This window comes from Platalea leucorodia, assembly GCF_965183815.1.
Source record: "Platalea leucorodia genome assembly, chromosome: 7".
Taxonomy (NCBI): Eukaryota; Metazoa; Chordata; class Aves; order Pelecaniformes; family Threskiornithidae; genus Platalea; species Platalea leucorodia.
In genome coordinates this window covers 18,115,597-18,135,041 of record NC_138829.1, presented here as the reverse complement: position 1 = coordinate 18,135,041, position 19,445 = coordinate 18,115,597, and the positions used below count along the sequence as shown (strand labels likewise).

The 19,445-nt window shown below is 45.1% G+C and overlaps 1 protein-coding gene and 2 long non-coding RNA genes across 6 annotated transcripts in view; 1 reads left to right on the top strand and 2 right to left on the bottom strand.

The window, feature by feature from the left end:
- The window catches only part of ITPK1 (inositol-tetrakisphosphate 1-kinase), a 158,240-nt gene extending 156,830 nt beyond the window's left edge, over positions 1-1,410 (bottom strand). The window contains exons 1-2 of one of the 3 annotated variants that reach the window (XM_082316934.1): positions 1,236-1,410; positions 685-885 (exon numbers count right to left, since the gene is read on the bottom strand). In XM_082316934.1, the coding sequence (XP_082173060.1) occupies positions 685-779 (95 nt within the window). In that variant the 5' untranslated portion in view covers positions 780-885; positions 1,236-1,410. Of the gene's footprint in view, positions 1-684; positions 886-1,235 lie in introns of those variants that run through there. The other 2 variants (XM_082316935.1, XM_082316936.1) reach the window with 2 other exon arrangements.
- A 1,245-nt stretch (positions 1,411-2,655) lies between these two features.
- Positions 2,656-4,675, top strand: LOC309592940. Its single transcript, XR_014228706.1, has 4 exons — positions 2,656-2,927; positions 3,622-3,849; positions 4,001-4,155; positions 4,563-4,675. It is a non-coding gene; the product is annotated as an uncharacterized lncRNA (long non-coding RNA).
- Positions 4,676-4,759: 84 nt separating this feature from the next.
- LOC309592939 lies at positions 4,760-19,380 on the bottom strand. 2 transcript variants are annotated; one of them, XR_014228704.1, is made up of 4 exons: positions 18,990-19,380; positions 17,597-17,663; positions 9,047-9,091; positions 4,760-4,824 (listed from the first exon to the last, which is right to left on the bottom strand). It is a non-coding gene; the product is annotated as an uncharacterized lncRNA (long non-coding RNA). The 2 variants fall into 2 exon arrangements; XR_014228705.1 differs by lacking the exon at positions 4,760-4,824 and having other exon boundaries at positions 8,999-9,091.
- Positions 19,381-19,445: the final 65 nt, after the last annotated feature.

Genomic DNA, 19,445 nt, shown 5'->3' with positions numbered 1-19,445 from the left:
TCAAACTAACCTTTACCTCTGGGACTGCAGGAAATAGATGCAGTTATACCACCTTCAGATATCTCATTCACATCTCAGGTGAATACAAGCTCACTCAGAGGTTCATATACCCTAATTTCACGTGTTTTCGCACGACATGAAGGAAAGTTATAGCCAGTCATTTGACTCTTCCTAATAATAAGTCAGCTTCAGCTCCAAATCTTAGCAAGGTCCGCAGAGATCCGAAATGAGATTATTTCACGGGGAATACTATAGACCTCTTGGGAAGCGGCGGACAGAAATTCACCGGGGCAGCACACCAGGGCTGTGCCGGGCCCCCACACATACACACACACACACACACGCTGCGCACCGCCCCGCACCGAGTTTCCCGGGAGCGTGCGGCAGCCGCCCAGGTGAGCGGCAGGCGGGAGACCCCAGCCGCGGCCCGCCGGCAGGGAGCGGGGCGCCCGGGGGGCACCGGCCAGCCCTGCCTGCCCCCGCTCCTGGCGAGGGGGGCCGGATGAGGGGAATCACGCACCGAGCACAAAACGCCCGAGGGCCGCCGCAGGCCACGGCCGAGCCCGGAGCGGCCCGGTCCCGGCCCCAGCCCCGGGCCGCCGCGCCCCTCGGCCGCCGCCCGCCCTAACCGCCTCGGCGGCCGCCCCGGCGCTCCCCGCGGCGCGGCGAGGGCCGCCTCCTTACCGGCACAGCTCGGCGAAGGCCTGGAAATTCAGCTTCCTGATCTTCTTCTCGCTCAGCCAGTAGCCCACCCGCTTCCCCTTCAGGAAGGTCTGCATGGTGCCGGCCCGGAGAGGCGGCGGCCGCCCCGCCAGGAGGGGGATCAGTCCGGGGCGGCGGGGGCAGCCCAGCTACCGTTCGCGCTCGGCGCCTGCGAAGCGACGGCTTTAAGAACAGAAGAGAAAGGAAAATCAGTCGGCTCCCCGCGGAGGACGCCGGCGCTGCCTCCCACCCGCCCGCTCTGCGCCGCTGAACCGAGCCCGGCGCAGCCTCCGCCGGCGGCGGCGAGCGGCGTGCAGCCCCCGGCAGGCCTTGCCCCGCACCGGCGGGCAGCTCACCCAGGCGGGCAGCGAAGGTGCCCCCGCCGGCGGGGAAGCCGCTACCCCCGCCAGCCCGCCCGCCCGCCGCCAGCCCCGGAGCGGCCAGCCCGGCGGGCATGCCGCTGCTGCCCGCCGAGCGGCACCCGCCGCAGCGCCCCGCCGCCCCTCTCCCGGGCCGCCTCCGCCCGCACGGACCCCGCCGCCGGCTCGCCTCCGTGCCCGCCCGCTGCTGCTGCTGCTGCGCGGCCGCGGTGCTGCTGCAGCCGCTCAGCTCCCCATTTGCCCGCTATTCGCAGCCGCCTCCACTTCCTCCTCCTCCTCCGGCTCGTCCCCGCCTCTCCCCGCTCCCAGCCCACAGCACGGGGGCGGGCGAATGGGTGGGCGAGCGACGGCAGGACACACCCGCCGCGCCGCGGCCCCGCTCGCACCGAGGGGCCTCGCCGGCCTCGCCCGCCCCGCCCCGCCCCGCCCCGCCCCGCCGCAGCGCCGCCAGCAGGGGGCGGCTGGGGCCCCGCCGCCCCGTTAAAGAGACCGAGATCGAGACCGTGCCCGTGCCCCCGCCCGGCGGGCGGAGCGCCGGCCCAGCGCGGCCCCTGCCCCGCCGCGGGCACCGCGCCTCGGCTGGGGCCGCTCTCCCCTGCAGCTCTGCCCGCCGCAGCCTGCCGCTGGCACGGCGGGGAGCATCCTCCGGAGCCGCTACCGGGCGGAGGGCCCGGGGCCTGCCCGCCGAGGGGAGCCGTGCCGTGCCCCCGTGAGGGCGGGTCCGCGCCGCCCCGCCGCTTAGAGAAGGGGGACAAAAGCGGGCTCGGCTGCCTGCATTAAAATTCAGGGAAACACCGCGCCCGGGTTTATATTTAAACGGTTCCGGGCGCCAGCGGGTGGCAGCTGCCGGCCTCCCCCCTCGGCGCCGCCGGGGAACGCCAGGGCACGGGCACGGCCGTGCCTCGGCTCCCACGGGCAAGCCGCTCCCGACCGGGCTCCCTGCGCCGCGCCGGCCCCGGCCCGGGCCCCGCCGCCTGTGCCGGCCCCTGCCCCGCCTCGCCGTGCTGCCGGGCCCGGGCGGGTGCCGCAGCAGACCCCGCCGTGCTCGCCGGGGCATCGCGGCCGGAGGCGTCCGGTGCGCTCCGGGAGTGAGGCCCCTCGGTCAGCCATGTAATTTTGGTTTCCTATTAGAGCTACTGAAAACGGTTATTCAGTATAAAGGTGTACATCTTTCACAGAAAAAAGATTCCAGTAAATATGAGTTTTCACCACGAAACCAAGTATCTTCCTTCTTCCAGCACCTGGCAAGTATCTGTAAAGATTTAACAGAAGTTTCAGTAACAGCTATTTCTTAACGCTTTTTTTTGCAGGAGGCAGGAGAAGGCGGGCAATCGCCAGCATGAGCTGGCATTCTGATTTTTGGGTTGTGCACTCCTAAATACGCAGGCAGCTGTTCTGTGCTTCATTTCAGAGGAAGAATATTTCAGTCTGAATTACTGTGGTATCTCACAGCACAAGTATAATTTTCCCATCTTTGTTTCTCCTCTGCAGCTGAAATGAGTATCATCCAGCCTGAACACTTTTCTCTGTCTCTTTGCAAATATAAAAAAAAGCATCGCTTTTATAATAATTATGTCTTTCACAGAGTGGCTGGCAGTACCTGCAATCCTGAACGGAGATGCAGATGATGCTCCGATGACGGTGCTTTCTGTGAACCGGGCTTGGAGCCCTGTACAGTTGCAACTGCTCAGCGAGTTCTGCTGACTCACGGTGCCACAACAAATGCGGTTTAATAACTTCAGCAGAGTATTGGGAAAGTGGCAGAAGCACCCATTGAAAGGAAAGAAGGGGGAAAGCCAGGAAGGCCTTAAGAAATACAAAAGGGGTCATTGACCTAGGGAGTAGGTAGAGACCATTTTACATTCCTGTTGTTATTTACATGAACAGTGAAGCCATCCTAAACCAAGAGTACATTAGAAAGTAGGCAGGGAGTGGAATCACCTGCAAACAGCTCATACCAATGTTTTTTGAAAATCTACGGAATAGTACTTTTTCTCCATTTGTGGTGGCTTTGAGGAATAAATATGTTTATTTCTCTCCTTCATCTTAAATTGTTTGCCATTGATATGTTATAACCTTTATTTTTCAGAGCACTTTTTATCTTAATCATATTCACATGGTTTTGTACAGTTCATTAATTAATGTAATTAGAATTAGCAAATGTACTTTGACAGCATGATTCCTGCTGCAGAATGTTTCACTGATATTTAAACACTTCAGGGAAGCGTAGTAACTTAAGGAAAATTTGTAACTCAAAAAGGTCCAAATACAAGACTTTATCAAACATTATCAAAATTAAGTAATAATCCTGAACAAATGGATTTGGGTTTGCTGTTTTGAAGTGTTTCATTTTGCTAATATCGGTGCATTATTTCCGCTATCATTTCACTGGACTTATTTTAGACTTTATTAAAATTTGCATCAGTATATGAAGCTCAAAATTCATATTTGTATCAGAATGGAATATGAACGTATTGAAACATGACATTATTGAAGCCATCTTCCTAAATGATTTCTTTCTGAATGTTTTTTCTTTAAGGAATGTCACCGTCTCAGACCAATCTAAAACACAGTCTGCAGAAATAGAAAGATTTATGAACTTCTTTCCAGATACGGGAGAGCAGGTTTTCAGAGGTGTTGAGCATTCTTGGCTGCTGTGGAAATGAAGCACAGGAGCTACAAAGGAAGAATTTGCTTTGCTCCAATATAGACAAGCCTGAATGACGTGTATCAGAGACCAGATTTGGTCTTAGGAAGGAAAAAGCTGGTAAATACCTTCATTTTAAACTGCCTTTTTTTGAATCTTAACCCTTGAATAATTTCAGATGTAGGAAATATACTTCATCTTGTGCACCGCTGTACTGCATTTTGCTGCACAATGTTGCTAAATAAATTACAATCCTCTGTTTACATTGCAGAGCCAGTTCAGGCAATGCCAAACCTGTGACCACATGGAGCCCGAGGGTAATGTTTACCCGATTCCTGATCTGGAGCAAGTTGACTATTCCTGTGACTTTCTGCGGCCCAATGCTGTAAGCTGCAACTCATGAGCTGCTTCATGCTAATTAAAAGGGTGAGGGTTGATTAAAATCTTGAGCCCTCTGGCAATCAGAACTATCTGCCTCTTCATCTTAGCTTCAGCTACAGGTCAAAGCAGGTTTCCCTTGTTCAGCTGGAACCTCTCACGCCTTGCCTTCTAACCCTTTCAACAAATACAGGGGCTCAGATGAGGCTGGACGCTTGCAATGTGGCACAAGCTAGTGAAATTCCATGGGAGTTCATTTTGGAATAAGATGAGGCATTTCCATTCACTTCATTAGTTATCGAAGTATATTTTCTCAATGTATGATAAAGAGCAACTTTATCAGCACCTGGCAAAAGTCATGATAGGATCTTTTGCAAGGAGTGGAAAAAAGAAGGTAAAGTGATATTCACTGCCTGTAGTTTAAGCTTTTTACATTTTATTTTTTATTATTACAGGACAGATGTTACTCTGCTGCAGATGGGCAGGAGGAAGGGCTGAGCCTTACATATCAGGACAGGCTTCCCCTTTTTCCAGTCGGTCAAACCATCAAGTCAGATCACATGCGAAGACACCACTGCTGGAATGAGGCTGTAGGAGGGAGGGAGCACGAAAAACCCCTGCATGTGCTGCACCGCAGCTTCTTCTTGGCTTTGAGAGGCTCAAAGAAGAGTCCTGGTGCTGCACAGCATCTGGGACTGGTCATTACCGGTGAGGCTGCTAGAGAGAAATGCATGAGAAGCATGACGGGCAACCATTTCCTCAGGTCTCTGCTACATCTACAAACGATTCATTACTGCAAGATTCATAAAAAGGCCAGATATGACTTCTTTTCACAGTGGTTCCCTGGAGGATGTGTGTGAGTAAAGCCGAGCTTCTCCAGTTTATGGTTGTTTTTTGCCTAACTTCTGGCAAAACATATTATAATCTCAGCTGTTGTCTGGAAACTTTTCCGAAGGTACTCTGAAACAGCAGCTTTCAAACGATAAACCAGTGAAAGTTAGTACTCGGGGATGAAAGCTCATTTCTGACTTCTGTGTTCAAAATCACAAAGACTAACTCTAGGCAAGGGACACACTTCAGCCAGCAGCTGTAGGGTTCCTGTAGCGGCTCATGGGAGGGAGGCCCCTCTAGTGGCTGATTCAGCCCAACTCTGTTTCTCTGAATGACCCGTTGCCCATAGAGACTGCACAGGAGGACTGGCCTCACTAGCTGGAAATCAAACGGTCATTTTACAGTCAACTAAATCAGGCGTTGCTGTTTAGAAAAGCAGTCCCTCCAAAAACTGCCACTTGCTCTCACCTTCTGCCGTGCCCTCCTTTACAACAGCCCAAGTGCTCATGTGGCTGTGCGTGAACGGGATCAGGGAGCTAGAACTGAGCTGGACTAAAACAAACTCAGAAAGTTAACAACAGTATTTTAGTCTTAAGCCAAACCAATTCCCCAGTCTGGATCACCATCCTTCTTCCTACCTGTTTATAGTGGCAGAAGGCAGTGAAGAGGCTGGAAGGAGGCCAGGTAGAGAAAGCACCAAGCTGCCCCTTTTGGTAGCAATCCCATTTTACAGCAGCAGCAGAGGAGAGTGAAAGCATGGTGTTCGCCCATGTGACTACTCCCTTACTTGCCTAACAACCTATGCAGTTTAGACTGTACTATTTTGATTTTATAAAGAAAAGCAGAATTAGTGAGGACTGGCTGAGACTCATCACTATTTCTGAGATCTTGTAGAGAGCAGAAGAAGGAATTCAGCCAGAAGCGCTCAAAAACCTTCCAAAAGAGGGTAACAATGATGCCTGGCCGATGATCAGATCTGTGTGGGCCAATGCAGTGCCATTCAGGGATTCCTGAGCTAACTCTCACCCGCCCCAGTGGAGCACTGCTTAGATTGCTACCTGTTACACTGGTAGCACAGCAAGCTGTTATGTTCCAGTCATAAAAACACGGTAACTATGGGGTTTTTTTTGAAACTGCAAGGAAACCACCATTATGAGAAGGTATGTCTTACTTTATGTACAGCTCAAAAGTTTGGCTATCCTGAGCTCTGATGAATGTACACGCTGCAGGAAAGTAAGAAACGGTCTGGCTGCCAAGTTCGCTCGCTTGGCTTGCAGCACTTTGGGTGCAGACTCTGTATGAGCTCATAAGCCAAGGAAAGCATATCATCAGTGAACAAAGAATTTAAAACCACAAAAAACATGTACGCAAGATGCAAAAGATGGAGAAGTTCTGTGCCAGTATAATTATCTCAGTAGGAGTAGATTTTTTAAACCGAATTACGTTTGTTAGTCAAATCCCAAGTGTGGATACAGACGGCACTGCTACACATTGCTGTAGCTCTCTTGCCTTCTATTATGGGAATAAGCTACATGGAAATAATGCTCATGCAAACTCTTTCATTACAGACACACGGAGAGATTTACTTACCTGATTGCTTCAGCATAGTTAAAATGATTCAAACTATGTCTGCAAGTAAGTCCTGAAAGACTGTTCTCTGAAGAATTTGGGTGACCTGACAGTGCATTAGGTTTGGACTAAGACTTGCATAAGGATTAGGCTGGACTGACGTTTGCTCTACCTACAGTTTCATGCTAACAGAGTTACTCAGGTTATAGGCTGTTGGTTTTTTTTAATCAGGTAGTTTTAAGGACCTATGACAATTCTGGGAGCATGCTTCCAGCAAAATGAGCCATCTCTTCACAAAAAAATCAATCATATACATTTTGTATTGCTAGAATTTATTATTTTTTAAAACAATATAACTAGTTTTAAAATGATGAATGTAAATGAGACTGACATGGATGTATAACTCTTACGTATAAAGTGACCTCCACATAGAATCATAGAATCATTTAGGTTGGAAAAGACCTTTAAGATCATCCAAGTCCAACTGTTAACCTAGCACTGCCAAGTCCACCACTAAACCATGTCCCTAAGCACCACATCTACCCGTCTTTTAAATACCTCCAGGGATGGGGACTCAACCACTTCCCTGGGCAGCCTGTTCCAATACCTGACTACACTTTTGGTGAAGAAGTTTTTCCTAGTATCCCATCTAAACCTCCCCTGGCGCAGCTTGAGGCCATCTCCTCTTGTCCTATCACTTGTTACTAGGGAGCAGAGACTGACCCCCACCTTGTTACAGCCTCCTTTCAGGTAGTTGTAGAGAGCGATAAGGTCTCCCCTGAGCCTCCTCTTCTCCAGACTAACAACCCCATATATGAGTCCTACTACTATTATCCCATATTTTGCTGGCTTGCATCTGTCTTTGCCTCTTGTGTTAAGAGCACATTGTTCCAGATGACCTAAAGCACACGTCCTCATTCCCATGGTTGTCCACTTCCAGGAGTTGTTTGTGGCTACAGTTGAACCTTTTAAACTGCTAAAACTAAGAAAACAGGAAAGATAAAAGTCTGATGTAGCCTGCAGTGCTACACCATCACTTGCACTTTCTTCTCAGCTTACGCCTCCAAAGATTGAGGACCCTTTTCCTGTTGTGTTTAAATGCTTCCTTAGAGTTCACTAAAAGTTCATAGGCCACAAGTCTCAGAAAGCCATTGTATCTTCTGATTCTGCACAGTCACATCAGGAGACACTGGCTTTTTCGCTGTCTGGGAAGGACAGCAGTTTTCATCTTTTCAGAAGTACCATAATGTGTAAATTTAAAAGTGCAAAAAGAATAGATAGAGAAAAGCATTTCCAGAGCCCATGCCAGCACTATTCCGAAGCCAACTAACTGTACCATATTAAAGAAAAAAACCAAAACCAATCCATCTGATAGCATCTCCAGCATATGAGAATGTTGTAGGACAGACCTCATTTTTGCCTGTGACGCACTCACAGAGCAAACTCATGCTTCAACAGCAAGGTTTAGAAATGTTTTTTGAAACAACCCCAATCCTAACCAAAAGGAGTTTCCCCTGGACAGCCAAGAGTTCTTTAGGACATGCCACAGCTATCCTGAAGTTAACTAAAGACGCTACCGGGAGATAATCTAGAGACGCAGCTGGGAAAGCCCTACTGTGAGTTAAGTGCTGTTCCTTTTGCGCTTGCAAACCTTTCATACTTAGGAATCGGTGGTGCACTGACTTGACTCCTACTTACTACTGTATTGGAAGCAGGAATAGTGCCTCTCTTGCTCCACCAGTCATCCCCATCCTTCGCTTTTTGCCACTCAGAGTGCATTTCAAAATGTTATCCAATCTCAACACTCAATGACCAAAAGAGACTTTTTTTCTTCTTGCTAAAATACCTATCTCATATCCAAAGATTAAACTATGCACATACATCTCCTCCACATTACCAACATTCTCTGTCCTGTAACATCCCATTTCTACCTCCTACTACATGCAGCCCTTCTGAAGGAAGAGGAAGGTCATGTAGAGAAGAATTGGAAATTCAGGAGACAAGCAAGTTAACAGAAAACAGGAGATAATCAGCTGTAGCAAAAAAGGGGGGGAAAAAGCTGGAATAATCAACTGAGCCCACAATTTGGTTATAGCTCTGAGCTTTTACTAGATGCTCAGGCTTTTTAAGTGAGATATATAGCTCATTTAAGATCACAAATTTTCAGACATTTTAAATTGCCTAGATCCTGTAAGTCACTTGCAGTTGTATGAATGACAAATTCCGTTAATACTTGTTTGTTGTACCACTGTGCTATTAAACTTACTATCTCACATACTCAGTGCCTGACAGTCTGTAAATAAAACCTAGGCAACGAGAACATCAGAAAGTGGGACACATTACAATGCCATAGCGTCATTATGGAGCTGCCTGGACAGGTAATGCTTCCCAATCATTTTTGTGACAGCTCAATGGACACTTCTCCAGACAGGATCACTGCAAATATTCTTAGTGATTCTGTGCATCTCTGCACAGGCCACTTCTGTGCCTCATGTTAATACAGCTCACATACAAGACCAGCCTTTAGAGTTGAACATACAATTCCTATGCTGCCCTCTGGGATCTTCCCTTTTCTCAGAGCTTCCTGGGGAAACAAAAAAAAAAAAAAAAGGGAAAAAAAGGACTGTTAGTGGCTGAACTGATGAAGCCTGTTTGCCTTGTGCCTCAGTTTTCTGGTGTGACCTGTGAAGAAAGCTTTTCGCATGGATAGAAAGTTTGTAATAACCCGTGCCTATGAAGATTCCCACTGTCTGATAAGGGGTGAGCTCACATTGCACCTTTTCCCTCCATCAAGACACAAATTTCCATTACCTGACTGCCAACTGTCCCGACACATATAGGAGTTCAATGTCTTAAAGAGACATCCTTCTATGTAATTTTTTTGAAGTTGTGCAACAAATTCAGGTACATACACGCTCCCTCTTTTGTTTATTTATTTATTTGGGAAAACAATCTAAACAAATCAGATGGGGGGCAGGTTGGAAAAATGCCCTTCTTTAACCCTAAGCACTTTGTGTGGCAGTTATTTCTGCACCATTTGTATCAAGCCTATGAGGTGGGATTCTTGTTCAACATGGAGGCCTGACAGGAGAAAACAGAGAGGGAGAGAAACACCCTAAAAGAGAGGAAAGCACTCATGCCACCATTTAGACAGAGGCGGCCTCAGGACCTGCCAAGGAGCTGTCATAAAAGTGTTTCAACCAGTAGGCAAGGAAGAGGCCTTGTGGCAAACGGTACCAGACATGGTGCCGAGGCAGACAAGCTCTCCAAAGAACACAGCTGCTTTATGTTCACATTCGATGTTCTAGCTAAAGCCTGCCTTGTCCTGTCTTTTGGTATTGTCAGATCAATAACGGGTTTGTATTGTTTGAAAGATGCACTCTTGAAAATAGCTGGGCACAATTCTCCCTAATAGCATAATAACCCTAATAACATAAATTCATAAATCCATACGCCTTTTATGTCATGGGCCTTATTTAAATTATCCTTGTTCACTGGGTAACATAGCTTCCTGCCCCACAATCCTGCTCTGCAACCCTGTATCCCTGATGAACAGGAAATTTTAGTACAGGCAGGCATCTTGTCTGTCAAAAAAGTCAAAATAACTTGCAAGTCTGTCCTGGCTCTGTTCCCCAGCCTTCACTAAAATGCTCTCCCTTATTTTCACATACAAAGCGCAAAGCACAGCAACATTTCTAACGCACAGTAAATCTTCCTCAGAAACCTCCATCCTTGTTATCATACCTCCACCATTTTTTTAAATCTCTCAGATAGGCTGGAGTCATTTTACAGCTACATGGACTAAAGAGTTCTCTCTAGAAAGTGGTTTCATAAGCCAGAGAAGTTAGCCCAGATGTCTTGATGGTAAAATTGATAGTGGCTTCAGGTGAAATTTGGCTACTCCACAATAAAGCAAGAAGCTGCCAGAGGGACTGACCAGTTTGTAGGACCTCTTCTGAAGACGATGAGGCCTGCAGCGGGGTGGGGAAGAATGAGATATAACAGGCATGTGGGTCTTGTCAAAGGATCTCACCTACTCAATTTTGAGAGAATTCAAAGCTGAATTCTTCTTTGTTAATGATCTCCACTTGCTATCAATGACAATAGCCCCAAAGGACTGGTTTACCATCACTCCGTTGTTCTCCACACAGCTGGGGAAAGGAGAGCTTCCAGGTGTCACGGACTTTCCTACAGTGACAAAACTCTCATGTTGCTGGTTTACGTTGGTGCTTTGGGAGTCACATTTGTTCAGATTTCCAGAGAAGTGGCACCTATACCTTATGTTCTGCTGTCCCTTCTGATCCTCCCAAGGTAGTGTGGCTGTTCTCACCCACCAGCCCAGTGCTGGCTGATGAAGTCTTAAGCATTTTCACTGTGTGAAGCCACTACAGAAAAATATCAGGCTGCCTGATTATACTTTCACCCTCCACCTCTACGGTGATTATCAAGCTAAAGATTATCCACTGCTTGGGAGGCTGTTTTGCCAGAGCACTTATCAGTAGCACTCTGAAAACATGCAACAACCTGACAATTACACTGTCTGGCTAGTGAAAAAAAGGTAACTGACAGAATAGAAGATGAAAAAACTTGAAATTGTAACCTCTGCTTCAACTCCCAAATTACGATAGGTTTTAGTTTGTATCACAATCCATTGCAACAACATCATTAATACACTGAATTTGCTGGTGGAACATTTCAGCTGGTGACAGTTACCCAGAACACTATGAATGTATTGCAAACAAGCTCTGCACTATGTAGGGACATCATTTTGCAAGGGAGGTACTCTAAGTCCTATTACACAAAGCAGAGTAGAAACATACATTCACTGAGACATTGATTGAGGCTAGATACTTTTTCATGTGGAGAAGGTATGTTGGTTTGGATGCACTTAAACTTGTTATAGTCTCATACCAGCATATTTCTTTACCTTGTAAGTACCTTCATATTGTCATGATTATGTTTACATTCTGCTGGTGAAAGGCAAACAGAACATACATTTCTGTGGAAAAGTGGACATATCACCTCTGTAAGAATGCTAAAAAATGTGGTAATAAGTGTGCTAAGATGGAGACATTTAAATATTCACCTGGAACTTTATCACAGAGCAAGATGCAGGCATTACTGCCTGAAATTTCTTTTCATATAGGTATGATAAGAGCAGCGGCTTACAAACTCTGCACAGTAAGGAACAAACATGTAATACCTTTTGATTTAAAGATTTGCAAATACTGCTTAATATGCTTTTGTTAAATGAAATGCAAATACTCCCTTACTAATAAATTAATGAAATTCTGCCTTTGAGAGAAACCATCAACTGTTTAACATCTCCATTCAAATGCCTGAGTCATTCTGGGTCTCTGTGCTGATTTCTGGTACAAGCCTCTAGCATGGGCTTCAGAAAAAGTCAAATTCAGGTAAAGGGCTAGGTGAGTACTTAAAAGCTTCACAACTACAGTGAACTGGCTTTTATCTTCCACTGAAGTCTGTAACAACAGGAACCTTCCATACAGAAAAGGATGAAGATTTACTTCCAACTGATGAAATTTATATGAACACCCCCCGCCCAGATGCTGGCCTTTCAGTTGAGCTGACAGCTCTCAGTGTGCACTTACGAGTAGGTGCTCTCCAGGTCCGACACTAGGATTAACCATCAGGTACTTTTGTCATTCAGCCTACCTCTGACAATGACTTTCCATTGCCTTGGACAAGTCTGTTATTCATCCAGGCTTAGATTTTCTTTCTGTAGGGACTCTGAAGGAATACTGAAGAGACAAACAACGGGAGAACTGCAAGAGATACCTGCTGTATCAGGCATGCAGCTCAACAGGCAACTGAAATGTGGAGTTTATTACTAGAAGAGCATAAGCAGTTTTGGTTAGACTAAATAAATACCATCAATAAATGGGACTGACTGTGTGACATTTTGAGGCACCAGTCACTCTCAAGTGCCCAACATAATCCTTTCCATTATTTACATGCAAAACCTAAATTGTGGGGTTCAAGAATAAGCAAAGAATATGCAGAACTCTTCTGAAAATAAAACCACATAAGATTATGGCCGGGAGACAAACCAGCATGCAAAATCTTAAAGTAATAAAATGTTGTGAAGTGGCCAAATACTAGGTGATCGAAGTATTCTAGAAAATGAGAAATAATAAAGCTTTTAACAAGAGAATTAATTTAAGTGATAGAAAAAGGAAGATATTGATACTTCCACAGGAAAGTAAGAGTTCTGTTTTTTCATAATGTATGCAAACAATTCTGTGACTAAGAACCTATCAACCCTCACATTACATGGATATCTTTCTTACACTTATGTGTCTTGAAGTACATTTTAGAAGTTGGTAACTATGTGCTAATTCCTAAGCTCTAACAGGACACAGGGAAGGTATTCCTAAAAGAAGACAAACACACATGTACACAAACACTTTTTTTTTAAATGAAAGCTTAGATTCAGCAAATCTCAAACAATATCCTCTCTGCCATGCTTAAACTTCCATCTTGATCTATGCAAAAAAGCTGGGATCCTTTGAATGTGGGAAAAGACCTAATCTGAACTGTGTTCTTTCAGTGTTTGTTCAGTAAAAGAAAGTTATGCTTCAGGAAAGTCTAAATATAGATAATTCCCTGCTGCACACAGTTCACAGTCTAAACAAGATAGGGACAGCCTGGGAACTGGGAATCTCAGAAGAGACAATAACTAAATCTCTTTAAAGTCATTCTATGGTATTACTGACTTGCTTCACAAAGGCACCACAGAAGGAAAGAAAATTAGTGAATTTTTTTTTTTAAAAAGCAAGAGTCTCATCGCAACCTCCTCTAATGAGGACGGAGCTGTCACTCCCTCATGTGGTCAGATGTTTCTCTTGGAACATGTATGCAGAGGGAAGACGGAGGGACAGTCTGTATCTCTAATGAGTGACCTTCAGAGATGACTTTTTTTTTTCAAAAACTATTTTTTTTCTGCTGATGGTTGAAAAGTAACTCTTTCAGGCCAGCTGACTGAAGCCAGCATGTTCGGTCTGCAGACCCCTGCTTGTGAATGTTTTTCTTTTTAACATGGGTGACTTTTCAGTTAACTTGTTTACATGAACAAATGTGTTGGCAGCAGTGAACTCGGCATGGAAATTCAATAACTGTTCCTTTCTGGCAGTATGAGCAGACTTTAGCTGAAATCATGGAAAAGCAGATTTCTCAGATGTTTAATGGCAGCTTTGGATGTGATTTTTTTGTTGTATATTATTTGTGGACATTTAGTTAAAATCAATAAACTGTCATGAATAATGCTTTTGCTGAAATGCCGTTTATAACTGAAAACTGCTTTGACCAAAATTCTGCAGGATAGGTCTCTCTCCTTCTAGATCAGTACAATGCTAGGTCATATTGCTGGAGCTGTGAGATCAATACCTGCATTGCTTCTGCATAAATTGTATTTGTCCTCTGTTTAAATAAATGCCACGGAGAGAAATATTCACTCACCAACCATCTCTGCTGGTATTCTTCTAGTATGTTTTGTCAGTTCTTGCTAAATTTTGAAGCCATTTTGTAATTGGCTGAAAACGGAAGGTAAAAGCAAAGATTTTATCTCCTTCCTGCCAGAATTATTTTGACCGCAGACGATACAGTCACGAAGCTTATATTCAGTGGTAACTAATGAACAAGGAGCATCATTGTAATGAAGTCTAAAAGTTTGGTCTAAAATGCCAAGGCCCTTCTTCATGAAAGACTCAGTTCTTTAGAGGCACTCTGACAAAGGGTAATGGTGTGTAATTCTACCTTTGGCTGATGTTTAGTGTGGCTGTTTGGGAGAATGAGATAGCTATTCCATTTGTAAATATCAAAAAGTTTGTTGGAAAGATGGTAAATATTTCTAGAACCAGGAACGAAGTATGGATGGTATTCAGAGAACCTGGATAACATGATTGCCTGAAGCTTAACTCAGATGTGGCTGCTGCTAAGAAACAAAGGCTAGAGCAGAATTTCAGGAACAGAGAATTAAAGATCAAGGTAACTTAAGGTCCCAGCAATTCAAAGTATAAGAAGCAAGTCAAAGGAGGAAAAGATCACCATAGATTACACACAGGTCAGTGAATACCTCTGCTTCATGTGGTCAATGTAGCCCAAACAAGCAAACATAATTAAAAATGAGAAGAAATAAAATATAAAAATGCCAACATATAGAAAAGTGTCTTACGTGCTCCCAAAATACTGAATGTGCTACCACCCATAAGAAAACAGATGTTTCCAACAGAGAAGTTCAAAGAAAGACAACAGTAAAGGCAAAATAACCACCCAAGGAAAAAAAGGGAATCAGAAGACCGTAGCCTAACTTTCAGAAGAAACAACAGTTATAAAATACAAAATAAGGATTCGTAAAACATGAAATAAAGCATATGAAATTGAAGCTGAGGGAAACTAATGTTTCTGACTCACAACAAATGATAATATAAGAAACTGATCAAAACAACTTATTATACCACAACAGGATACTATCAAATTCACTGCAACTACATGCAATAAACAAAATCGCTACAAGCTGCAAAAACACTGGGCATTCATTCACTCACTGATAAAAATTCACACGAACACTATAAACATTGTTCTGAGAAAAAAAAAAAAACTAAAGGCGTTCTCTTTTCCCAATATGCCTCCTCAGTTTTTCGGGTGTGTTACTTAAGATTCACTGAAAAACCTTTCCCCTCTCTATTTCTTTATAAACACAGTACTAACTCTTCTTGTAACACATAGGGGAGTTTGCCCATCGGGAGCTAAGGGCAGATGCCACGTGAGGCTTGGGCTTCCATGCGTGTTTTCTTTCTTCAATCAAAGCAGTGGTTCTTCAGTTTGCCCTTCTGTGCCCTACCTTTTGAGTACAAGGAAGAGATGGGAGCCTATCAGGGTCTGAAGAAAGTCTTCCTTTCTGTCAGTTGTCCTCCTCCTCCATAAGCCAGCAAGTAAGCATTTTCAAGGAGCTCTGTGCTTCATCCCTTACTCCTCAGAAGCTTAGCCCTACCCTAAAACTAGTCTAACCCTCATGGCTTAAGGTTAGTTATGATCTTCATAGGCCCAGCACATGGGCTCATGCCCTGTTCTCCTCCTTTATGACAGTTTTCTCCTTGGAATCCCAACACATATGGACTCCATATGGATCCCAGATCTCTAGCCAAGAGTTCAGCTTAGAGTTAGTATTAAGAAGGAAAAAATCCGGGAACATGGTGTTCTTGATGAATCAAAAATCAGTGTCCTACAAAGTGGAAGGCAGGGGCCTTCTTGAGAGAAATATTTCTGTAATTAGATTCTCACTTCTTGGTTACTTGCCAATAATGAGAACCTACCTATGACTATGTTAAATCTTTATCCACCCAAAGAATGCATGGTGCATTCTGTCCTTCAGCTTCTGCCTGCCATTTGGAAGCCCAATTAATTTTGGTTTGGTAATTATCTCAGGTCTTCTACATTTGCTTTTCTATTTTGGCCAAAATCTAAGCCTAGTGAAGACCTTCATTTAATACTAAGTTATGAAAACTTTGTTTGACGCAAAGATTACAACTAACTCTTACGTTTCCTATTGTCAGCCCTCATTTATCCTATATACTTTGTCAGGACCCTGAGTGCACTAATAGGCCTTAACAGCCCCAACAAAGCTCACCTGCCCCCCACCCATGGGCTCAGGAGCCCCATTTAAGCTGAGCCCTGGGCTTTCACTCCACACCTGAGTGTATAGGTCTCCAGCTCAGCCATGACTGTATCTAGCCATGTTCATCTGGATCTAGACTTACAGACGGACTTCCCACCTTGACCTCAGTCTTTTCTTATCGGTATGGACCTGCCTGGCAATCACTAGGTTATGTCTGACCCTAGTTATCCTCCCTGGACCTGAACCTAATCTGTGGGCTGCCTTCCCAGCGTGACCTTGGACTTGCCTTGTTGCCTGCCTGATGATCTGGACTCTTGGCTGAATCTGGTGTGCCCTCCTTGCTTTGCTCAGGTACTGTGGGACTGGGTGCTGGCCCTGAGGCTCTGCCCTATCAGCTGTGTTATCATGCTTGGCTCCTGCCCTTTATGGAACAGCCAGCCCATACTGCTCCCAATGCTTTTCTGTTTTACCTTCAAAATAAACCCAGTATTTCTATACTTAGTTTCACAATCCCAACAATAACTCACATGTCAAAACTAAGTGAAAGTGGGTTTTGGGTTTTTTTTTAACATTACAGAATCCCATTATTAACTCTCTAATTCTAGGCCTGAACATTAAACATTAATTGCTTTTGATTCAACAGACTTCTATCTTCTCCTCCTGTTTGCAGCCTGCATATTATGCTTTTGAGTCTCACCAGGTATATGTCCCCATTTCAATATGGAGAGTATGAGTTGTACCCCCTTATTGTTACCAGCCTGATGACTGGAATTTAGCTTGAAACTCCTCTAAAGCTGAGAACAGTGGTTTCTTGTTCCACTAATTTTATTTTTCCACCCTCAAAGGCTGCTGCTAAAAAAAAAAAAAAAAAAAAAGGGGGGGGGGCAAAAACCCAAACAAACCCTTAGCTGAGCTATTTGCTGTGTCCCTTCCTATACCATCCCAAAGGTTAAGCATAACACTGAATTTATGCAAATTGAGATCTAGCCCAAAGATATTACAAATCACTCTGGTGTTAAGCATTAGCTTTCAAAGGCAGTTTTTGTTTGCTATAACAACTCCACAAATTTTTTAGATCTTTCTCTTCATAACCATAATTTCAGGCCTATGATTAACACAGAAGAAAAGACCCATAAACCAAGCAGGTTAAATCCTAAACCATCGTTCCTTTCCAACTGCAACCCTTCAGAGGATAGACTTGTTAAGTAGGAATAAGCCCCACATTTCACTCCTTTTTCTTCAGAATCTTAGAGTGCAACTTCAGGCTTTACACTTAGCACATGTATCCACTGGTAAGCCATATATTCACACGGTCACATATTAATTCTGACTGAAACCCTTCTCTTTGACATTTAGGTTGGCATTTTAAAGGAAATAGGCTCTATGCAGTAGCTATTCCATTTCCCATCACTAGTTCTAACCCCAATATAAGAAAATGCAATAAAGCCATACTTGAGTAGAAGGTTTGTCAGCTATTCAGGAGCTATATTCACTTCTAGGTCAATTGGGACCTCACCACCTGTAAAAAGGGAAAGAAAGGTATTTAGTCGAAAGCAGTGTCCCAGGGATAATTAGCTGTATGTAGTTACTCATACCTACATCCTTCATCAGAACTACACTAGCAGTTTTTTTAAACCTCATGAAAGATGATTAAATCCTCATTCAACTGAAGTCAAGTGCAATACTTCTGAACTGGGAGTCGGGGTTTCACCTGGCCTGCAGAAGGTTGGCTTTGCTTGTGGTGTTGAGCACCATCTAGTGTCCTCACAGTGGCCAAGGAGCCACTTGGACACTTTAGAGTCTTTAGTTGAATGAGCATCAAAGCAAAAAAAAAAAAAAAAAAAAAAAGGCAGCATGGCTTAAGGTGAAGTTGCTCTATGCCAGGGAACTTATTTTTTACTTTTGTGGGGTCTCAACAGTCTCTTTTTCTCCAATGACATCTGCAGCACCGTGCATTTAGTCATCAGCTGTCCTGAATATATATCCAAAATGCATTTTTCACTGAAACACCAAATGTAGGAGGATAAGCCATCATAAATTTAATTCTGCAGCAGCTTTTATATACTGCCTCGCAAGCACCTACTACATTCCCCAGGAAAAATGGCAGAAAAATCTTACGTGTATGTATTTATTTACACGCAAACAAAACATGTCATTGCTTTACCGTCTTTCATTTCTTATTTGACATCCCTCTTCAAATTCTCTTTTAGCCTTCTTTTTAACTATAGCTGGGTGTGTGAGAGTTGTGGCCACCGCTGCTTCTCTACAACTTTTGAGGAGAAAACTCAGTGCTGACTGCCAATGAGTCAGTCATTCCCAACACTAACGGAGATTAATAGTCAAGCTTTTGGCAAATCAAATGGATTTTACATCCATTTCACTCATAGTTGATTCAATTTGTGAAGCAATTCCGAAAGAAGTTACAACAGCTGCCAGCAGCAGTATAAGAAACCAGTAGTTTCCTCATGACTCTGGGGTACAATTTAGTAGGTTTTCATTCCACGTGTACGCTATGCAGTTACCGAACTCCTTTAACTAGCACAAGAAGTATGCATTAAAGTTACTGAATTTAGACAAATGTTGAAACACCTTCTCCACAGGCAAACTTTCCAAACATCATTCACTGTTGTGCACGTCCGTGAACTGCACATCACCAAATCAGAATTTTTTTGGTCAATTTAGATGATCATTTGACTTCATTGAAGGCTTTTTTCCCAGTACCATATTTCCCAAGATTTTAATTCAATAGAAATACGTAAGACATTCTTAAGTACATATACGTCAGTTGTTGGAGACTGTTCCACAACGTAATAGCCTCCATTGGTATTTCCTCAACGCATCGCACCTGGCTAATGCAGCCAACTGTCAAAACTCAGCTGCTCGAGTTTCTCCTCTCCTCGACTGCCTGCGCAGTTGCAACAAACGCGCGCCAAGAGGCAGCGCGGGAAAAGGCGAGCGCCGCGGCCGGGGCGGGGGCCTGGCCGCCCAGGCACGCTGGAGGCCGGCGCTGCGGCCGGGCTGCCCGAACCCGGCCTCTCCTCCACCACCACACGAAGCAGCGCTAGCGCTGAAACGACGGCGGCTCGGGGCCGGCAGCCACAGCCGCGCCGGCGGTAACCGAGGGGTGAATAAGGGACAAGAGCAGCGACCTAGGGCCGCAGCCGTGAGCGCGGGCCCCCATTTTGGGCGAGGCCAACCACGCCACACAGGGGCGCGGGCGCGACCCAAGATGGCCGCCGGCCAACCCGCCCCGCCCCGCCTCGCCTCGGATGCAGACGGGCGCGCACCGGAAGCGGTTCTC